At 42.9% G+C, this 23,731-nt stretch overlaps 1 protein-coding gene across 1 annotated transcript in view; it reads right to left on the bottom strand.

Moving 5' to 3' along the window:
- IQGAP2 (IQ motif containing GTPase activating protein 2) overlaps window positions 1–23,731 on the bottom strand; it is a 292,564-nt gene that overhangs the window by 108,162 nt on the left and 160,671 nt on the right. Inside the window, 4 exon segments of the mRNA XM_049766526.1 lie at window positions 8,647–8,734; window positions 10,173–10,351; window positions 12,014–12,127; window positions 12,503–12,570. Coding sequence (XP_049622483.1) covers window positions 8,647–8,734; window positions 10,173–10,351; window positions 12,014–12,127; window positions 12,503–12,570 — 449 coding nt within the window.

The following is a 23,731-nucleotide window of genomic DNA, read 5'->3' as shown; positions in this document are numbered from 1 at the left end:
TTAATATGAAAAATACAAAGATCCCAGAAAGGAAGGTCAGTGGCTGGTGGTGTCCTCTTAGTTGAATTTCAGATTACTTCACACAGAATCTTATTTGACCCTGGCAACTTTATTGTGCAATTTTGCACAACTGTAGAGTGAAATATTTACTAGAGACTCATATCCTTAAAACACAATGAATGAACCACTTTTTATAAAAAATTTTAATATGACCTGCTATTTTATACTCTGCACTTTAAAAAATTTCTTGTGCTAATCTTAACAAAACATAGTACATAGTGAACAAAAGACACAGGCCAAATTTATTAAAAGGTCCATGTTTCAACAAAGTTGAGGACTGACCACTGTGTTAGTAACTTGACCATCAAAGCTGTCACTGTCATGATGAAGGCTGTCAAAAACGTAGACAGAACTTTTAATCAAGTAACTGATGTGGTTGAGGAAAAGTTTATCAAGTAACTATACTTAGATACTTATCTTTGTTTTTCTGGTACACCCTGCAGTGCTTGGGGTCACTTTCAGGGATGCTGGGGAGGGGGCGTATGCTATTGGGGATCATACCTAAGCCTCCTGCAAGCAAAGCATACAATAAGCCTGTTTAGTTCTCTCCCTCTCCCTCCCTTCCTCATCTCTCTGACTCACTTATATCATTTCAAGTGTGCAGCTCTCTCATTGACATCACTAAAACATGCTTCAGAGAGTTTTTCAAAGACACTTTAAGTTTCACCAAACTATAAATATTCAGAAGGGGTCAGATAAACTTCAGCATAATCATGGTCTGCAAATCTACAGCTATCAAACATTACAATGCCTTTCATCTTTTTTTTTATATGTCAGTGCAATTCATTCTTGGCCTTTAATTTAAATGGGTGGGTGGGGGAAAGTATAGTCACTCTGGCATTACATTATGGTCAGGAAATTATGTCATTGAGTAAAGCATTATATAAAGTAGTTAACGTGAAAATGAGGTATTTTAGTGGTTATAAACATGTCAAAAATAAAGAATGGCCAAAGATTAGAAAGCCATTTTCTCACTAAATTTATGAACCTCACATGTCTGCTGGCAATATTAATTTCTTCCTGTAATTCATTTCTGTCAAATATAATGTAATCCACATCTCCCATATAGAGTACTGAGAGGATTTGGAAATTGTGTTTCATGTATTGTCACTAACATCTTTAAGATTTTATAAGAACAAAAAACCAGCGCTGCTGAGATAGCTCAAGGGAGTAGTTGCTTTGCATGCCAGAGGTCTGGGTTTGATCTCCAACACCAATGGTCCCCTGAATACTGCCAGAAGTAAACCCCAAATATAGGACAGGGAAGAGTCCCAGAGCACTGCTAGGTGTGTGCCCCAAACCAAAGCCAATGCAAGAATAGGAACCCCCCCCCCACCAAGCATGAATGGATTCCCTTGAGAAAAAACCTGGTATTAGAACTCTTAGCAGTTGTGTAAGGTGAACCCCCAATTCACAACTGTGGGCATCTAGGAGATTGCAGGAGGGTTGTAGATAAAAATCATATAAATGGGAGATCATGTCTGAGGCCATGGTAGAATGGGGGGAACAAATGAGACTAAGCAACAACTAGTAGGACACAGAGGCAGCAGGAAAAAAACAAGGCCAGATGGGTCACCATTAGATAAATGCTGAGAAACAATGAGGTGAATTCTCAGGCTCACTGTCTATAGATTTTCTAGACATTTATACCACTCTTCTCTTGGCTCCTCAATCCCATGGGACATGGCTCTAATAGCAATATATATTTCTTTGAAAGTCTTAGGAGCAGTAAAGAAAACTCAAACCTCATCTAGGAAGTTAAGTTGAGGGAAGAGTTAGGTTTGTTGTCATTTGTGGACCCTCCAGGAATGGTTTTATCAAAGGGTTCAAATGATTTATTCAGTAGATCATTCAGACTTTCATGTATTTTATTTTTGGAGGGGCTATTTAGATTGATTTAGAGAAATAAATATCAAATATGATTCCTGGCTGCCTCAAATAAAAACAAACTGTAGTATGTGTTTGTGTATTTGTGAGTGGGTGGGGGCTGACATGAAGATAATAAAAGATTAATATATATAAACTAGCACATGTTGACGTTAGTTCCCCAAATTTTCTATTCTTGAGAATCACACAACTGATGGGGGTACCAAAAGAAACTGAAGCATGCAAGTCTATGAGAATTTGTAGATGGAGGACTCAAACCGCCATCTCCTTTGGCCTGTTACATTTCACTCATGTGCACTAAAGCTGTACAAGTTGGTAAGGAAACAATTCTTATCAACTTCAGACTGATGATCAGGTAGTATTAAAGAAAAGAGGTGTCACTATCTGCCTCAGTATCAAGAGAATGACATTATGCAATCATGGGCAAGAATAATCACCTATTCTGTAAATTACAATTTTTTCTTGAAAATGTGAACTGCACTAAGTGGTCAGCCCAGGGGTCCTATGGCTAGCTGTCCTGCCCAGAGCCCCCAACATACCAGTCAAAAGCCCACGAAATCCTGGCATGTGGAGTGTTCTGAACCCAGCCGAGCCTCTGTAGTTTTTGGATGCCTAGGGAGGAATTTCTCACCCCCTCCCCCCAGGGCCCGATTAACCAGGCGTGGCCCTGAAGACCCGCCTGGTGTGGGGGGAATCTTGTTCCCCTGGACTAAGTGGTCAGCCCAGGGGTCCTATGGCTAGCTGTCCTGCCCAGAGCCCCCAACATACCAGGCAAACACACCAAGAAATCCTGGCATTCGGAGTGTTCTGAGCCCAGCCAAGCCTCTGTAGTTTTTGGATGCCTAGGAAGGAATTTCTCACCCCCTCCTCCCAGGGCCGGATTAACCAGGCGTGGCCCTGAAGACCCGCCTGGTGTGGGGGGAATCTTGTTCCCCTGGACTAAGTGGTCAGCCCAGGGGTCCTATGGCTAGCTGTCCTGCCCAGAGCCCCCAACATACCAGTCAAAAGCCCACGAAATCCTGGCATGTGGAGTGTTCTGAACCCTGCCGAGCCTCTGTAGTTTTTGGATGCCTAGGGAGGAATTTCTCACCCCCTCCCCCAGGGCCCGATTAACCAGGTGTGGCCCCGAAGACCCGCCTGGTGTGGGGGGAATCTTGTTCCCCTGGACTAAGTGGTCAGCCCAGGGATCCTATGGCTAGCTGTCCTGCCCAGAGCCCCCAACATACCAGTCAAAAGCCCACGAAATCCTGGCATGTGGAGTGTTCTGAACCCAGCCGAGCCTCTGTAGTTTTTGGATGCCTAGGGAGGAATTTCTCACCCCCTCCCCCCAGGGCCCGATTAACCAGGCGTGGCCCTGAAGACCTGCCTGGTGTGGGGGGAATCTTGTTCCCCTGGACTAAGTGGTCAGCCCAGGGGTCCTATGGCTAGCTGTCCTGCCCAGAGCCCCCAACATACCAGGCAAACACACCAAGAAATTCTGGCGGGTCTTCAGGGCCACGCCTGGTTAATCCGGCCCTGGGAGAAGTGGGTGAAAAATTCCTTCCTAGGCATCCAAAAACTACAGAGGCTTGGCTGGGCTCAGAACACTCCGAATGCCAGGATTACTTGGTGTGTTTGCCTGGTATGTTGGGGGCTCTGGGCAGGACAGCTAGCCATAGGACCCCTGGGCTGACCACTTAGTCCAGGGGAACAAGATTCCCCCCACACCAGGCGGGTCTTCAGGGCCACGCCTGGTTAATCGGGCCCTGGGGGGAGGGGGTGAGAAATTCCTCCCTAGGCATCCAAAAACTACAGAGGCTCGGCTGGGTTCAGAACACTCCACATGCCAGGATTTCGTGGGCTTTTGACTGGTATGTAGGGGGCTCTGGGCAGGACAGATAGCCATAGAACCCCTGGGCTGACCACTTACTCCAGGCGAGCATGATTCCCCCCACACCAGGCGGGTCTTCAGGGCCACGCCTGGTTAATCCGGCCCTGGGAGGAGGGGGTGATAAATTCCTTCCTAGGCATCCAAAAACTACAGAGGCTTGGCTGGGCTCAGAACACTCCGAATGCCAGGATTTCTTGGTGTGTTTGCCTGGTATGTTGGGGGCTCTGGGCAGGACAGCTAGCCATAGGACCCCTGGGCTGACCACTTAGTCCAGGGGAACAAGATTCCCCCCACACCAGGCGGTCTTCAGGGCCACGCCTGTTTAATCTGGCCCTGGGAGGAGGGGGTGAGAAATTCCTTCCTAGGCATCCAAAAACTACAGACGCTTGGCTGGGCTCAGAACACTCCGAATGCCAGGATTTCTTGGTGTGTTTGCCTGGTATGTTGGGGGCTCTGGGCAGGACAGCTAGCCATAGGACCCCTGGGCTGACCACTTAGTCCAGGGGAACAAGATTCCCCCCACACCAGGCGGGTCTTCAGGGCCACGCCTGGTTAATCCGGCCCTGGGAGGAGGGGGTGAGAAATTCCTTCCTAGGCATCCAAAAACTACAGAGGCTTGGCTGGGCTCAGAACACTCCGAATGCCAGGATTTCTTGGTGTGTTTGCCTGGTATGTTGGGGGCTCTGGGCAGGACAGCTAGCCATAGGACCCCTGGGCTGACCACTTAGTCCAGGGGAACAAGATTCCTCCCACACCAGGCGGGTTTCAGGGCCACGCCTGGTTAATCGGGCCCTGAGGGGAGGGGGTGAGAAATTCCTCCCTAGGCATCCAAAAACTACAGAGGCTCGGCTGGGCTCAGAACACTCCACATGCCAGGATTTCGTGGGCTTTTGACTGGTATGTTGGGGGCTCTGGGTAGGACAGCTAGCCATAGCACCCCTGGGCTGACCACTTAGTCCAGGGGAACAAGATTCCCCCCACACCAGGCGGGTCTTCAGGGCCACGCCTGGTTAATCCGGCCCTGGGAGGAGGGGGTGATAAATTCCTTCCTAGGCATCCAAAAACTACAGAGGCTTGGCTGGGCTCAGAACACTCCGAATGCCAGGACTTCTTCGTGTGTTTGCCTGGTATGTTGGGGGCTCTGGGCAGGACAGCTAGCCATAGGACCCCTGGGCTGACCACTTAGTCCAGGGGAACAAGATTCCCCCCACACCAGGCGGGTCTTCAGGGCCACGCCTGGTTAATCGGGCCCTGGGGGGAGGGGGTGAGAAATTCCTCCCTAGGCATCCAAAAACTACAGAGGCTCGGCTGGGTTCAGAACACTCCACATGCCAGGATTTCGTGGGCTTTTGACTGGTATGTTGGGGGCTCTGGGCAGGACAGCTAGCCATAAGACCCCTGGGCTGACCACTTAGTCCAGGGGAACAAGATTCCCCCCACACCAGGCGGGTCTTCAGGGCCACGCCTGGTTAATCGGGCCCTGGGGGGAGGGGGTGAGAAATTCCTCCCTAGACATCCAAAAACTACAGAGGCTCGGCTGGGTTCAGAACACTCCACATGCCAGGATTTCGTGGGCTTTTGACTGGTATGTTGGGGGCTCTGGGCAGGACAGCTAGCCATAGGACCCCTGGGCTGACCACTTAGTCCAAGCGAGCATGATTCCCCCCACAACAGGCGGGTCTTCAGGGCCACGCCTGTTAATCCGGCCCTGGGAGGAAGGGGTGCGAAATTCCTTCCTAGGCATCCAAAAACTACAGAGGCTTGGCTGGGCTCAGAACACTCCACATGCCAGGATTTCGTGGGCTTTTGACTGGTATGTTGGGGGCTCTGGGCAGGACAGATAGCCATAGGACCCCTGGGCTGACCACTTACTCCAGGCGAGCATGATTCCCCCCACACCAGGCGGCTCTTCAGGGGCACGCCTGGTTAATCCGGCCCTGGGAGGAGGGGGTGAGAAATTCCTTCCTAGGCATCCAAAAACTACAGAGGCTTGGCTGGGCTCAGAACACTCCGAATGCCAGGATTTCTTGGTGTGTTTGCCTGGTATGTTGGGGGCTCTGGGCAGGACAGCTAGCCATAGGACCCCTGGGCTGACCACTTAGTCCAGGGGAACAAGATTCCTCCCACACCAGGCGGGTCTTCAGGGCCACGCTTGTTTAATCTGGCCCTGGGAGGAGGGGGTGAGAAATTCCTTCCTAGGCATCCAAAAACTACAGACGCTTGGCTGGGCTCAGAACACTCCGAATGCCAGGATTTCTTGGTGTGTTTGCCTGGTATGTTGGGGGCTCTGGGCAGGACAGCTAGCCATAGGACCCCTGGGCTGACCACTTAGTCCAGGGGAACAAGATTCCCCCCACACCAGGCGGGTCTTCAGGGCCACGCCTGGTTAATCCGGCCCTGGGAGGAGGGGGTGAGAAATTCCTTCCTAGGCATCCAAAAACTACAGAGGCTCGGCTGGGTTCAGAACACTCCACATGCCAGGATTTCGTGGGCTTTTGACTGGTATGTTGGGGGCTCTGGGCAGGACAGCTAGCCATAGGACCCCTGGGCTGACCACTTAGTCCAGGGGAACAAGATTCCTCCCACACCAGGCGGGTCTTCAGGGCCACGCCTGGTTAATCGGGCCCTGAGGGGAGGGGGTGAGAAATTCCTCCCTAGGCATCCAAAAACTACAGAGGCTTGGCTGGGCTCAGAACACTCCACATGCCAGGATTTCGTGGGCTTTTGACTGGTATGTTGGGGGCTCTGGGCAGGACAGCTAGCCATAGGACCCCTGGGCTGACCACTTAGTCCAGGGGAACAAGATTCCCCCCACACCAGGCGGGTCTTCAGGGCCACGCCTGGTTAATCGGGCCCTGGGGGGAGGGGGTGAGAAATTCCTCCCTAGGCATCCAAAACCTACAGAACCGCACGGGGGCTCCCGCTCCCGCGCGTACTTCATGTACTTCATGTATTCAGAATATTCCTTATCCTTATGTTATGTTTTCCGTATACAGAATGTTTATTTTGTATTCTCCACTTTCCCACACCCCTACAAAGCTCTTTTTTACTCCTTAACTCTCTAACCCCCTCTCAAACATCACTAACCTACTTTACTCTTTTTAACTTCAGTAGTGTACAATCCTAATCACAGTCCAAAGCTGTGCATTTTGTGTGACAACCCCAAACTGTTTCAAGATACATAAAATGGACACGTATTTCTTTAGACTATTTTGTGTTTTTTCTCTTACAGCTATAATTCTTACTAAATGTTGTCTTATACAGTGATGATTCTAACCACTTTTTATCTTCTCTTTTTGAGCTGTTTAACAAGGAATTTTGGTGGAAGAGTCCCCCAGTTTAATGCTTATGATTGAACCATGTCTTGGGAATCATTGTAATTGTTCTTATGGCCCCTATATGCGCCAATAACACCATGTGGCATTGCTTCTTATTTGCATAGGCACATTAAAATGGGAAAATAGTATAAATACAAATAAGATCCTATCTAATAGAGATTGGAACACACAAATCTTGTAGTGCAAAGGGACCTTACACCCTGAACATTGACATAATGACCTGGCACAGACCTCAGAAGAAAGGGCATACTCCATTCTCCCCTGAACCAGGAAAGCCATACACGAAACATCCAGGCTGGTCTATAACATCACCTGGAAGCAATCCTCTACCACGGAAGACCTACACTGCTCAGACTTCGACCTGCTCAAAAGATACTTCCCTTAACACTGAGAAGACTTAACAACAACAACGACCTGCTTATAGGACAGGGCTCCCTGCATTGCCCTTTGATTGTGAGGAGTAAGGAGAGGATGCTCCACATCCTGACTTCAATGTAAGATATGCAGATTCCAGGATCTTTAATACAGAAACATGATACCAACAACAGAGACTGTGTGAAAAATAAAAGTGTGTTGGCACTACAGACAATGTATTGGATTGGACGATCTAGCTTGCCTGGAGCCTAGACTTCGTCTTGTGCCAGGAAACTTCAGGGGTCTGGTCTCTTTGTACTTAGGCCAAGGTTATTTCTTTCCATGTCCCTCATATTTTTGTGGGCCTATGCAAACAACAATTGCCACTCTAACACCATTTTTACTGTGCCCCTTTGACTCTAATCCTTAAAAAGAACTCACTTAAAATTTGAGGTTAACTTAAGCTAATATGCATGTATATGGAAATGTAAGAAAATACTATGCCTGTAATGTTTAAGGAGTTACGTAAGTTTTATGGCTTTAGATTGCCTTGTGTACTGTTAAGAAATATTATAATGGGTTACAATCTGGGGACTTGAGGGACAAAGTAATTGTACATGGATTCTGTCTTATTTATCTTAATGTTCTTTGGCTGAAATTTCAAAGTTAAGATATCAGCAAGGGGACTTCTGAGAATTATGTTATGGGTGATTGTCCTTCCACTGTAACTTTACCTTGTCCTCTTTCTTTGCACCCTTGTTCTCATAATTAAAAATAAAAATTAAAAAAAAAAAAAAAAAAAAGAAAATGTGAACTGCATTATACCTATGATGAAACTGGACTTCAAGAAATTTTTGAACTATCTTGCATGGGGTGGAGGAAGATCATTTTAGTAAAAGACAAAAGATATATGCGATCTGAAGAGAAACACCAGATTATGGGGACGTCATGTTAAAAAGCTCCCTGAGATACTGTCAGTTAATGCCCTCTAATTAAGAGCAGCATTTACATTTGGAGGATGTTTTCCTTGTTTAAGACAGCTTGACAAGGGCATAAGTTAGAAACTGCGATGGGATTCTGACAAGGAAAACTTGTACCACAGACCTATTCACATACTTCACATAATCCAATACTTACTGTTGACTATATTGATGTTGTCTTGGATTTCTGTCTGAGTCAACAGTTCTTCATAGGCATCTCTTTCTTCTTCTGATATACAGTTATTCTGCAAAGCAAAGTCTTCACTGATACCTTTGATAGTGCAATGCTGACAAATCTCAATATTTGAAAGTGAAATCCAGAGCAATAAAACTGAATTCACTAACAATCACTAGAACTCAGTACAGCACCTAAGAGTGTCAGCACTGAGATGGGACTAAGGGTAATCCACTGGGCAGAATGACACAGACCAACAGAACCTAAATCTCCCTGAGAAGGCCTATCTGTTTTATGGGGACAACAGTAGCTTGGGTCACCTGTTTTCATTGTTAGGGGTCCTTTTTTAATTTCATAGAACCCAACAGTTCAGTACTAAAAACTGCATTTCACCCAAGCTAATGACCACACTCAAAAACCACAATAGATCCATAGTTGAAATGTATACTTGGTATACATTTGTATACATAGAAGTAGGAGGAAAAAAAAAAAGATGAGGAGGGCCTGGAAGAGACTGATGTGAAGTAGAGGGAGGAGATAGGGTATAGACAGTAGGATTTGTAAGGTTTTGATCATAAAAGTCTGTTAGCCCATTCTTGGGGCTACAGCATGCAGATTGTGTCCAGGGGACACTTGAGGCATTTGGAGGGAAAAGTCCTCATACAGTAGGTAAGGAGGTCAAATTTTTGGTGACACACATTGAATTTATTTCAGAATCATGACTCTTGAGAGGGACAAAGGATCTCAGGAGGCATGTGAAAGGGGTCAGATGTCAAGCAGTCAGCTGATATTGCCAAGAAGTGCATGAGCTCCAGGGAAGGACAGGAGAAATTCAAGGCCAAAGCTGCAGAATGCCCATATTTAGAGCAAAGAGGGAAAAGAGACAGCTCCAGAAGGGAGGAAGGAGCACTGAATGTTGGAGGGATCTGCCGGTTAAGAGAAGAGAAAGTGAGGACTTTCAGAAATAGAGCTAAGACAGGCAAGGGTGGGAGCTTAAGGAAAGAGCAACTGGAGTGTAGGTACAAATTCTGCGCAGTCCAAGTCACCAGTCATAGGTCAGACATCAGGGTTGCCCAAGTCTAGCTGTACCAATTCCCTTACAGCTAGGAACTTGTGCTCCAATGCAGGGAAATAGAAAGAACTAAAAGTATCCTCTCTTGAAACTTGATAGTTTTAGTTTATGGGCCTCTAGCAACAAACCACATAAGATAACTGCTAACACAGAAATCTTCTTGCCCACAAAGGGAAGATCTTTTGCTACTACTTCAACACCCTCCTGGTAAGTAGTGAGTTTCTGACATGACCTTCAGTCTAGTCACCAGCAATATACATCTAGTAGAAGGTTTCCTTCTACCCTGACATTTCAGCCACACCCACTGTTTTGGTCAATCTGTGACTGGGGTGACAAGTCAATTTATGGTAAATAATCACTTTTCACATATAGGCTTTTCCAATGAGCAGTTCAGAATCACACTTAGTACTGTATTTATTACTCAGTATCAATATACCTTCAGTCTTGAGTTTTCCTCCTTTTGCTTTTTGGCTTCCCACAATTCTTTCTGATATTCCTGTGCTAAGTTGTCATCCACACAAGTCAAAACTGCATTTGGGTTTCTTAGTGTTACAAGAGTCTGCTCTGCAATTCCTTTTTCAATAGCTTCATTAATGGCAATTACTGCAGCATGCACTAAAAGGAGAAAAAGATTTCAATTAATCTGTTTTTTTCTGGTCACATCCAATAGTACTCAGAATCTATTCCTGGCTCAGTACACCGGGGTCACTTCTGGTGGTGCTTGTGTTTTTGTGTGTATGAGGGATGGGGTGTCCATATAATATCAGGGACCAATCATAACTTTCTCATGTGGGCTCCAGCTCTTCAAAATATTTCTTTGGGCCTAAAACAAAAACATTTTAACCACCAAAAGACAATACACATCATTGCTTCAACACTGCATGAATGCTAGCAAGCTTACATTTATATTTGTTTTGGGCTATACCCAGGCTTATTCCTGGCTTGGTGCACAGGGTTCATTATTGGCCATTCTTAGGGGATCATATGGTGCTGAAGATTGAATATGGGTTGAACCTGTGCAAGACAAATGCCTTCATCATTATAATCCCTCCGATAAGCTGGTTTACTTTCTACCTGGGTTTCTGGGTAGCATGAAAGAGAAACCTCAGAACATCTGAGTATCATGTGATACCACCAACCTATTTCAGTCCTGTCTCAGTAGTTTTTGATTTTCAATATTTATTGATACTGTGAATACAATACTGTTAATGGGGTTTCATTCATACAGCAATCCAACACCAACAGAAAATTGGATCAGTTCTCCACTTCTGTTGCCTTTGGCTTTTTGTTGTTATCTTACTATATACCTTAAATACCACATATATAAGAGATCATTCTATATCTGTCCCTCTCTTTCTGACTGATTTTACTTGATATTCTCTAGTTCCATCCAAGGTCAAAAAACTGTGCGATTTTGTCTTTTCTTATACCTGCAGTATTCCACTGTGTTTATAGACCAAAACTTTTTGATACATTCAACTGTAGTTGGGCATTTGGGTTGCTTTCCTGTCTCAGTAGCCTTTGTATGAGCTGTACTTATTCATTCTTTTTGAACCAAATGGCTACAATGGATCAATAACGATGCCAGGGGCCAAAGCAGTGGCACAAGCAGTAGGGCATTTGCCTTACACTCGCTAACCTAGGACCAACCGCAATTTGATCCCCTGGCATCCCATATGGTCCCCCAAGCCAGGAGCAATTTCTGAAAGCATAACTCAGGAGTAACCCCTGAGTGACACCAGGTGTGGTCTCAAAACAAAAAATACACAAAAAAGAATGATGTCAGACAATAGTGGCACCAAAAATAGTATGAACACTTTGAAAGTTGTATGCTTTTTTCTAAAAGATATCTGTGGTTTAAGTGAAAGATTCATAACAATGTATTCTACATAGAAACTAGAGAGATATTTTGACGAAGGAAAATATTTCTGGAAACTCGAGTATTTTTTTGTTGTTTTCTTTTGTGTTTTGTTTTGTGGCACTCCTGGTGGTGCTGGGAAATAAATCCTAAGGCTCTCACATGCAAAGGATGTTCACTAACTCTTTGAGCCATCTCCCTAGCCACTATGAAACCTCTGAATTCACCTTTAATACATGTCCCAAGTGCAAAACTAATTACATAAATCTGTTATGTTCTAATAAACACGAACTAATCCCTAAATATATATAAGAACTCCCAGAATCCTTAACATACATTCTAAACATTTTATTTCATGTGAACACAGTGTAAATAAAGTGTTCATGTCAAAAGCAGGCTTGGCCTTTAAGTATACTTACATGCAGCTTCATCGACAGACAGCTCATTAGCCAGAATACCACCAATTTTGCTGAATGATGGCATCTGTATTCCGTATTTCTCAAGTTCCTTTCTCATATTACTTATTTCTTCCTCTGGAAGAGAACAAAAGAAAAGTCAAAGAAAAGCACAGATAGGGGCCGGAGAGAAAGCATGGAGGTGGGGCATTTGCCTTGCATGCAGAAGGACAATGGTTTGAAATCCAGCATCACATATGGTCCCCGAGCCTACTAGGAGCGATTTCAGAGCATAGAGCCAGGAGGAACCCCTGAGCACTGCCAGATGGGACCCAAAACAAACCAAAAAAAAAAATAAATAAATAAAAGCACAGACAGAGGCAGGACTAGAAATAAATTGTATTCTTGGATTATTGATAGAGAAGGAAAATAAAGAATCAATAAAAAGAAAAAAACATTGCTATATTTCCCAGTACCTACATTATTTAAAAGCATAAAGGCAATGAGTAGTACCTGTGAAGTCCACTTTGCCCAACAAATCTTGAATCTGGGGAGCAATTCCTAGTTTGAACAGATATAAACTGAAAGAGAAAACATATGTTATCAGAATCTTTATTATAGATTTGCATGACAACATTTGAATGGCTTTCTTTATATTTTTCAAGCATTGCATGTCTGACTGTGCTCAAAAACCACTCATGGTAAGGGTCAGGGACCATGTGTGGAATTGAACCTAGGCAAAAGCAAGCTACATTAATAATTATATCATGGGCCTGGAGAGATAGCACAGCAGCATTTGCCTTGCAAGCAGCCAATCCAGGACCAAAGGTGGTTGGTTTGAATCCCAGTGTCCCATATGGTCCCCCGTGCCTGCCAGGAGCTATTTCTGAGCAGACAGCCAGGAGTAACCCCTGAGCACCGCTGGGTGTGGCCCAAAAACATATATATATATATCATAATGCATTGGCTTGAGCATAGGTGAGTTTCATGCTAGGTAAGTGTCTTAACTTTGTCCTATCTCCTCAGCCCTGAATGGCTTTATTTGTTAGAAAAAGACCTAAGAAATTTTTTCCTTAAGTTCATTTTAATAGATGAGGAAACTGAGTCTCACTATCATATTTCCTGTTGCGTTGTAGGCTAGAGCTTAGTAAAAGACCAGTCTCCTGCAGCAGATGGAACTTCCCCTGGGACTGTAGACCATCACTCATTTGTGATGGATAAGAGATGTGAATAAGAGATATGTCAACAAAGCAGCAGGAACAGACATAGTAAGCATTTTTTGGATATTCCTTAGGTGATTCCCACTCTGTTGAAAGCATATCTCACAGCCTCTTTTGCTTTTCAATATTTCTCAAAGGACCATAACACCTCTGAGGGAGTGTTTCAGATTTTCTGAAGTAATAAACAGAATAGGGGAAGGGTGATGGTTACAATAAACCACAATGTTGGCATGCTACCAAGTAGCATAGGGAGAGAAAATGTAAATTCATTGTTATTTAAGCTACCAGTCTGGGCTCCTAAAGTAAATACCTTCTAGTTGACTGTGTGGCCAAGCAGGAAGAGTTTTGAGAAGCCCCCAACTACAGCACTAATGCTCAGTGTAGTTCTGTGGACAGGTTCAAAAGTTTGATACCAAACAAGACAATATGAACGAAACAAGTATGCTGATGTTTTCAAAACCACCATATTTTATGAGCCATTTTTCAACTCAGATCAGAGGTCTGCGTTAAAATTTTTGTTTTGGGGACCATACCAGTAGTACTCAGGCCTTATTCCTGCCTCTGTGCTCAGGGACCATTCATGGTGAGGCTCATTTATAGTAAATAAAAATATCAATTATCCTTTGTAGTAAAGTGATGAGGTACATATTTTTCCAATTATACTTTATACTTTTCCAGTGTACGCGGTGACACTAACATAAAGTTTCACCATAAACAAACATTTTGTCTTACGTAAAAGTTACCACTAGATGGTGCTGTGAAGTTTTAGGTAGAAGGCTAGTCACTTTAAAAATCTGGATTTTTAAATCATATATTTTTAAGCTAGTAGGATCAGACAGAAATCTCATTTGCAAAGCCAGTTTTACTAAAACAAAAATTAAATGTTACTTTCTATTTGTATCCAGTTTTCAATACTGGTCTTTGATGTGAAAGCGTAAGAGTGTAAAAAGATCAATTTTCACTGTTTACTGCCAAATTTCTTTAGTAGAAGCACTTCCCAGTCATTCAAAGGGACAAGTGCTTGCAAGAAACAATATTTGAAACTAATGCTGAAGAAAATCAGCTATAGTTGTGCCGTCATTCCAAGCATCTAATTCAAATGAGGTCATTATTATCTGAAGCTGACAGGAAATACAATTTTAATCTTAAAATGTCCATCCAATATTAAAAAGAGAAACAACAAAAACCCCACAATTTTCTTGTAGCTCTTTATTACACGGAGCTTACTAACTAATGATTTATAGCCAACACAAGCTGAGAGATTCCAAAGGAAGCTGAGAATTAAAGTCATCACCACTGTCAGAAGTCACCTTGTTCGGAACATCTTCCTCTTACTGAAAGTTCCATTACACTTGTGCCTTGAGAGAGGCCAGCAGAATATCCAAATACCTGCTTTCTGCTGGCTAAAAAGATTCGCGGGTCCTTGTACCCCTTTCATACAAATACTATTAGTTCAAGGATAGAAAACCATCAAGTAAAAACAAAACCTAAACCAAAAGTAATCCCCAAACAATCTGACACTATTTATGCAAAAAGGTGTTTTAGTCCTAAAATGCCAACTTTAAAGGTAGTGGCTGAATTTATTCCAGCTTTCCTAGAACATGTGTATACTTAATGCTGTGACATATGAGATGAATATCATTTGTTCATCAACACTAATGGGGACACAAGAGACTGGGACCTGGCACCAGAACTGGCTGAATCTAGAGGTGTGAGCATCCATCCATACCTTCCCCCTGTTGGTGAGGTAAAGGATATGGCTTAAAACAACTCAAGGTCTGTCCAGTTCAGAAGTTTCATTATTGTTATTTTTAACTTTTGAAATGAACAGACTGGAGGTCTGTTCTGAAATTCAAGTGTGAGGTCACTGTTCTTTTATGTTTTGCAGCAGCAGAGAATCACCTGCCTCCTCAGAGCCAAATCTGGCTGAGGCAGATAGAGAGTAGTTTCTGAAGTACCAAGCAATTCACTGCTTGGGTAGTGAATTTCAGACTACTAGAGCCACTCAGTGTTTCAATGACTCATTATGTAGAGAGATCCAAACAGTATTTATGGGGCAGGATTGGCAGAGGTAGGGAAGTGGGGATGAAGTTCAATGCTAAAACACTAGCCTTGCAAGTGTGAGATGCTGGGTTATGATTATTGCTGCTACTGCCAAGATGTCCAAAGTCCTATGTTCTATACTCAATTTTTAGTTAAAAACAAAAGGAAGGCAGGAGGATAGTATATCAGGTAGAGCTCTTGACTTTTATACATGCAACTGAGTCTGGTTCAAACCCCGGAACCCCATATGATCCCCCAAGGGCTACCAGAAGTGATCCCTAAGTATGATGCCAGAAATAAATCCTAAGCACCCTAAATCCCACCAGTCAACCAACCAAACAACACCATCAACAAAAAGCCAATCTGAAGGACAACCAGATTCTAGGAAAATTAGTGCAGACCAAATCAATTGAAAACTGTAAAAATATATAGTCTAGGATCTTTTTGTAGAGCTCAATAATATCTGTTTATATGGAGTCACCAGAAAGCAGGAATCAAGGGGCTGGAAAGATAGCATGGAGCTAAGGCGCTTGCCTTTCATGCAGAAGGACAGTGGTTCAAATCCCGGCATCCCATATGGTCCTCTGTGCCTGCCAGGGGCGATTTCTGAGCAAGAGCCAGGAGTAACACCTGAGCAGTGCTGGGTGTGACCCAAAAACCACCACAAAAATAAATAAATAAATAAATAAAATAAGCACGAGTCTTAGAGACAAAGTCCACCAAAGACATGATAATCAAATAAACTCTGAGTACTTAAAGTTTATAAAAGCAGAGCACTGAGATTTGGGAGTGGACCAAAGATTCAGGGAACTTTTTACTACACAAGGGGTTAGGGACCTTCATGAGACAATGAAATAATTTATGCCCCAAGTAGTCTAATGCATGATAAGGTTCAAGACTCAACCATTTATTAATGAAGAGCCCCCCCCATGTACAAAATGACAATTAGGCTTGGACAGTCTATTTCTTAAAATTCCCCAAGCCCATAAGGAAAGAGATCCCAGCTCATTGTTCATGTTTCTAACCCCTATATGAACTTTCATGTTTTGGAGTCTTAGGGTGCTGTGCTGGTATGGGCAAAAAGAGTGAATAAAGCTAGTGAGAGCAGCCTATATGGTCATGTAGCTTTCGACCTCTGTGCAAGAGAGAAAGAATGAATGTATATGACAGCAATAGGCCACCTCAAGTATGGTGGGCAGAGGAGTACAAGACTTCATTGCCTTTCTCTAGGATTATATCTAAGATATATATCTATATATAAGATATTGATTAGGATGTGGATTCCTCCACACTCCATTCTTTCTCCTGCTCTGAGCCACCCAGCTGCATCAGAAAGGAATAGGAAGCACAAGTCTCTATAGCTTGCCTTTACATGATTTACAGTACTATTTATGATAAGTATCTCATGAATACAATGTTCTAACACCACACCCTCTATCAGAGTATTGACTTCCCTCTGCCATTGTTTCAAGGTCCACCCTGATCTCTGGGTCTGCCCTACTCCCTGCTCCCTGTCTGAGGTTTGGACTGTCAACATATTTTTGTGTCACCTCGCCTGACTCTTTGGCCCAAACAGACAAAAATAAGAAAATGTCTAGAAACAAGAGGCTTAGCCACCCCATTTCATTAAAAATAAGATACAGGTCAGAACTTCAAAAACCTTAGAATTAAGCTTGAGAGAAAGGCAAAGCCGTAACACTAATGTGGGAGAAGGAAGAGGAAAGAGGAGATCTGGATGAGAAGAGAATTTTGAAGAAGTTATTTGAAAGATATAGAAAGTGCAAATGCTTCTTTCACTTAAACCTCAGATATTGTCATTTCCAGAAAGCACTCCTGAGAATAGAAAAGTACAGCTTGTCTTGTGGGTTAAGGAATCATAAAAGCTTATTTATAAATGCAAACATGTTCTCTGTTAGAGATTAAATCAACTTGATATAAGGCTTCAATACATTTAATAGGAAAATGGTCTTCAAGGAACAGAATAATGAGGCCAGGGAAGTTAGGCATTAACGCCGAAGGAATTGGTTCATAGACAATCTAGCCAGCTGACCATATGAGAGAGCTGGTAGACTAGCCCTGCTTCTCAGGGCAGTCAGGGAACATATAACAAGTAGCTAACTAAGCCTTGGGCCCACCTAGATCAATTCCAAAAATTCTAATCCTGTGACACTGTATTACATTGTAATTCTGAGTACCACTCTGTCATCGACAGTGGCACCACCATAATCTTTACCCAAAAATGAGGCAGATGAAGCGTCAACTTGTTAGTGTTATAATGGTAATATTTCAGAGATCCAATAAACCCTCCAGTGAGAAAAGTAAATGCCAGGACCCTAATCTACTAAATTGGAAAAGTTATTAGGAACACATGATTTTAAGAGAAATCCTTGGAGGGACGCTGATCCCTTGCAGGGCATTCTTCTTAAAGGAGAAATAATCATGAAAGGATTGGAACATCCTGTTGTAATCAAAGAGCAAGGATATTATCAGAGAATGTCAGGGACAGAGCTTGCTACAAGGATAAAGGAGCTGGCCTAAAAGAATTCTCCTTGACCAGTCCATCATAAATGAATACTAACCTTGGTTAAGTCTGCCAAAGGCCAAAAGTTCGAAATGATAGTCAACAGAGTCTATAAAAAGAAAATTTTAATGCAAAGAGATAAATATGCCCTGTATCAGAAAATATAAGAGCAAACATTTAAGAAAGAATAAGGACCAGAATCTCCAAAGAAGTCAATGAGAAAATCCACAATGTCTCTCAAGAGAGGAAGGTTAGGAAGAAAATAAGAGGGAGGAAAGAGTGTCTCTCATTGAAGGTCACATGCAAGAACTGAGCAGAAAGGGGACCCAAAGACATTTTCCAAGATGATGAATCAGCCAAACCATCTCCTGGGGTAGAAACTCTAGAAAACTCAACTAATATGAAGAAAACTATTCAGAAAGACATAAGATTTTAATAATGTTTAAAAATCAAGCTAATATATCACCCTGACAGGACAAAGGGTTATGTAACACGGGCCAAGTGAGTTGGGATGTAAATCATTTCTGTGTGCTGGGGTTGGGGGTAGAGATCAGGCTGTAAATAAAAATCAACCTGAAAGTCATGTACAGAAAATACTTTAAAAGTCTGCTTAACAACTGAGGGTCACCCATATAGTGACTCACAAGTGATAGGTAGGAAACCAAATTAGCAACCTTGGCATGTTGGAGAGGTATTCTTTGTTTCTGGTGTTCATAAGAATCATGTCAAGGGGCTCGAGTGATAGCACAGCAGGTAGTTTTTTTGCCTTGTATGTGGCTAGCCTGGGTTTGCTCCCTGGAATCCCATATGGTTGTATGTAGTAATTTCTGAGCTCAGAGCCAGGAGTAACCCCTAAGTGCTGCCAGGTGTGGCCCAAAAACCAAAAAATAATATAATATGAAATAAAAAATTTAAAAAGAATCATCTCAATATCAAATTATTATAGCTCTAGGGAAACCACAAAGAAATGTCAGCCCTCAGATGGGTCAAAATTAATGATTAAAATAAATGGCATTCTGAGGATATTGTCAGCAGTGGAGTGTATACCTTACATGTGTGAGGCTCTGAGTTTGATCCTCAGCATTGTGACTTTTTGCATAACAAATCTGACCCTCCCAATACTGTTGCTGCCACTGCCACCAAACACCAGCACCATAAAATGCTTTAAATTAATAATAAAAACACGTAATATAGATCTAGATTATGTTTAAGAATGGTAGATTTATAATATCTAGGCATTTAATTCTGGCCTTAAGTCATATGAAGTACTCAGAAGCCAGTTCTCCTGCATTTAATTATTTTAAGGGGTTCAATTTTATAACCAATGTTGAAACATTTAATGTTGTTTAATAAACTGAGAGAAAACCACAAAAAAAGTTGTTTCTCAACATGCATTAAAGGCCTCCAGACTTAAAATCAGTGTCTAACTCATCAGTAGGGCTTCAACTTCTTGAACTGGCTTCTGCTACTTTGCATGGAGACAACTACACATTTCAAATGAAGCCACAAAAGGAAAACAGAAGCTGGAGCAGTGGTGCAGTAGTAGGGCATTTGTCTTGCAAGTGGCTGACCTAGGATGGATCATGGTTCAATCCTCAGGCATCACATATGGCCCTCCAATCCAGGAGTGATTTCTGAGTGCATAGCCAGGAGTAAAGCCTGAGAATCACTGGGGGTGACCCCCAAACAAAAATAAAAATAAAAACAAGAAGACACCAAACCCCCCAAAAAACAAACAAACAAACAAACAAAAACAAAAGGAAAACAAACCATGAGTCCAAAGATACCTAAACAGTGCTGGTTTTGTGACTGACAATTCCTGGGACAGTTTGAAGCCAGGCTGGGCCACTTTCCTCTGCACATCTATACTTCCAGAAACTGGACAGCCAACCCCATGATCTGGAACCATTGGCCATATCTTCACAAGTCACCAACACCATAATCTCATCTAACTCTAGAGAGGCACAACTACCAGTAAAAAACTCATGGACATACTGGATCCACAGCAAATTGCACTGGGGCGATTTGGAGGGCCCCACAAATCACTGCTATTGTCATGTGAGCTCATTGGTCCAGCTCCACAGATCCTCAAAGTTGTGTGTGGACTACACAGTCTCTTATGTAGCCGTGTGACAACCATAATTTTAATACTAATTTCCCAGCTGGAACATACCAAATTAGATGTGAAATCATCACAGAAGCCACATAACCCCAATAAACAAAACCAACAATAGAACACTCATCTAGCAATAGACAGCTAAGTTTACCTTCAGACAATAACATAAGACCCCATTTCCAGATATGACTATTTTACCTTTTTTACCTACATTTTTACCTACCTTTCTCTGCCTTTTTACCTACATTTTCTGCCTCCCTGTGCCAAACCCTCCTGCAAGCGGGGTCTGCTGGAGCATTTGCCTTGCATGCAGCCGATCCAGGACAGACAGTAGTTTGAATCCCTGCATCCCATATGGTCCCCTGTACCTGCCAGTGGCAATTTCTGAGTGCAGAGCCAGGAGTAACCCCTGAATGCTCCTGGGTGTGACCCAAAAACCAAAACATAAATAAATAAATAAATAAATAAATAATAAATGAATTAAGAACCAGAGCAGTTCTCAAAGGAGAAAAGAGAGCAGATTGGGAGAGGGGCAGAGGCAGAAAATAGAAAAACAAAAGAGAGGGGCCAGAGTGATAACACAGTAGGTAGGGCTTGAGCATGCCAGGGGTGTGGTCCATAAACCAAAAACCAAACAAACAAATAAAAACAGAAGAGAAATGACTAGATCAAACAATAATGGGAATGCCATTTTTGGGAATGGGAATGAATTTTTCAATAATTCCATTACCACTTAATTGTACCATGCAGCATTATGCATTACTCATATCTGCCAAGGGGCAGGTTTCGAAGATGGGGTAAGTAAGGGACATTGGGAAATTGATGCTAAGGGTGGAGAAAATGTTACACTGGTGGTGAGATTGGTGTTGGAATATTGAATGCCAGAAATAACTATTATGGACAACTCTGTATACCACAGTGTCTGAAATAAAAAATATATAATTTAAAAAATGTAAAAGAAACAAAACATAAAGACATCTAAATAGTCACAGAGCAGTTTTCACTGGAGTTGCAATAACAGTAGCAATAGCAAAAGCAATAGTCTTTCCTTTGATATTCTTTCTGAATGTGCCTATTTTCACTCCATAAAAAGAACATCTTTTTTTTTCTTTTTTCTTTTTTGGCATATCAAATGAGTAAATCTCTAAATGAAATAAGCATTTCATTTAAAAGAGAATGAAGCCCTCTAGCACTGAGCTGATTTGCTTTCTGTGGAAAAGTTGGGTGTCTCCTATGGGGAGAATCTGGAGCTACTGGAATAGGGCCTGAGGAGAAGAGGACTAAAGGTCTATAAGGACAATGGCAAGCAGGGAGTCCCAGTAGGGTAGGCAATGAGGAAAGAATATGTAAGCAGAGCAGGAAACAAAGGTTCTCCAGGGCATTTAAAGAGCTGGGGAAGCCCCTTTGAAATGACTAGGAACAAAAGACAAGTTTGTGATACTAAGAAGCAAGCTTAGTAGATCAAGTCAGGTTGTGTCAAGAAGGCGGCTTGTCCTGGGTACTTGAGGACCTTTCTGATGGGGTGTGGGTCTGTTTCAAAACCTCTGACCTGAACTGGAGAGTTACACTAAGCAGAAGAGCACTTGCCTTCATGTGTGAGGCACCCCAGCACCACAAGACTTTGTTAGCATAGCCAGGTGAATCCCACATCTGACTCCTGACCTACCTGATTCCTCATGGTAAGGGCACCTCTCCACACTGGCAGAATTTCTGTCTACCAACTGGAAGATACTGGCCTAAGCAGGGTTGTGATTCCCACCACATCTAACTTGCCACAACTCTCACTCAATGGCTCTGCTACCCAGTTACCAAATAGCTGGCTCAGCAGAACAGAGTAGTAGCTAACTAGAGACCAGAGCATGGAAATCATTTATTAGAAAAAAACTACAGACAACTCCAATCCATTACCAGGGCAGCCAGAAGGGGAGTGTTATTTGTTTGTTTGGCAACAAACAATGCTCAGGACTTACTCCTGGCTTTGTACTAGGGGATCACTCCTAGTGGGCTTGGGGGACCAGATGTGGTGCTGGGAATGGAACGCAGCAATGGCAAGCGCCATGTCCACTGTACTGTTGTCAAGCGCCCCCTGTCCCCGGAGTTTAAAAGAGAAAAGTGAAGAGATTCCCTCAGGAATACTATTAACACAACAAATCCTGATTTTAAATATCAAAGTCTACTCAAGATGGGCTCCGTGAAATTATGCTTCAAGAGCAAAGAAGGTCTGGGCCTTGCCTTGATGAGCAACGAGAGAGAGGAGAGAGGAGAGAGAGAGAGGAGAGAGAGAGAGAGAGAGAGAGAGAGAGAGAGAGAGAGAGAGAGAGAGAGAGAGAGAGAGAGAGAGAGAGAGAGAGAGAGAGAGAAAGAGAGAGAGAAAGAGGAGAGAGAAAGAGAGAGAGAGAGAGGAGAGAGAGAACAGCCCTCAACTAAAGTTCCTCAACCTTTCCTGCTTCCTTGAATCCCTGCAGGGCCTTCAAAGTTCCTAATGTTGCTCTGATCTTCCCAATACCAGGGCTGAGGGCCAGACCACAACCATGGTGATGACTTTCAGTTCATTCAGGTGATTCCATTGCTTGAGAACCCCCATTTTCGAAACAGCAACACTGACAAGTCCATCTGATCCACCATAAAGAGAAAATGCTCTTTCTTGTTCTCTATCCCCAGCTGTGGAAACCTTCATTGAAACCTCAGCAAACCTCCATTGCTAAGCAGTAGTGAATGAGTTCTAAATTACTTCTTAAGGAGAGTGACATCACCAGAAAGGAACAAAGCTCAGCATTTCTTTATAAGCTGCTTAACATTAGTGCCCTAGGTGTCAACTTCAGGAAATCAACAAGCTTGTACAAGACAACCTGTGAGTCTGGCACAGATTTGGAGATTGGCGATATAAAGCATGGATGTAATGATGTTAACTAATGGGGCTGACTTAGCAGGCCCAAGACCAGTACTTGGTACCTTAGTGTCATATCCCAAGACCCAAAAGATATTTGACAGGAGCACTGAGCAACACAGAGGAAAACATCTCTTCAGATAAGTAATGGAAAAATGGAAAAGCATGGAAAGCTTTTCAAAAGCCTACCGGTTTACTACCACTAGTCACATACAAAGATAAAGTCATAGAGGTGATTTTCCCCTTGTTCTAAATTATTAGAATGAAAAACATGTAAAAGGCACCTACTTTTGGTCCACATTTCTAATAACTGTCAAATTCCAAAGAATTCTCCAAAGTACTAATTGGGGAGAAAGTCAAATTGTATGACATAATCAAAATTCTTCTCTAGTGGGCCAGCATTACAATGAATTATTACTGAAACCTTTCCTTTGGAGAGGAAGAGAGCCAGGAAGAAGTTAATATAAACCTCTAGGCACAAGACTCTGCCAGGGAAATGACTTCTAGTGATATAAACACAAAGCAGATGTTGCAAAATGAAACTTAAAAATTATATGTGAAATCTTTCAGCCATTACCTGTATGGTGGCAGGGCAAGAGACACAACTGGATTTTTAGAATTGTCATTGCTTTTAGATAATTTTTTAAATTGTATTTGTTATCTAAATCATTTTTGTTACCTCACATTTCTGGAGCCAGAGAGATGGGTGAGTAGGGCTGACCTTGTATATGCCTGACCCGCATTCAATCCTGAATACTATGTAAGGTCTCCTGAGCACTGCCAGGAGTGATTCCTAAGTACAGATCAGGAGTGAGCCCTGAGAACAGCCAAGTATGGCCCCAAGAAATAAAAACAAATACAAAATCACATTTCTTCTAAATCAGTAAGACTGTATTCTGTGAAATAGTCAAATTTCAACATTTTCATAATTATTAAGCACTTCTTTTAAAAAAAT

The sequence above is a fragment of the Suncus etruscus genome, chromosome 2 (genome assembly GCF_024139225.1).
Source record: "Suncus etruscus isolate mSunEtr1 chromosome 2, mSunEtr1.pri.cur, whole genome shotgun sequence".
NCBI classification, from domain to species: Eukaryota; Metazoa; Chordata; class Mammalia; order Eulipotyphla; family Soricidae; genus Suncus; species Suncus etruscus.
This window is presented reverse-complemented; position numbering and strand designations above follow the sequence as displayed.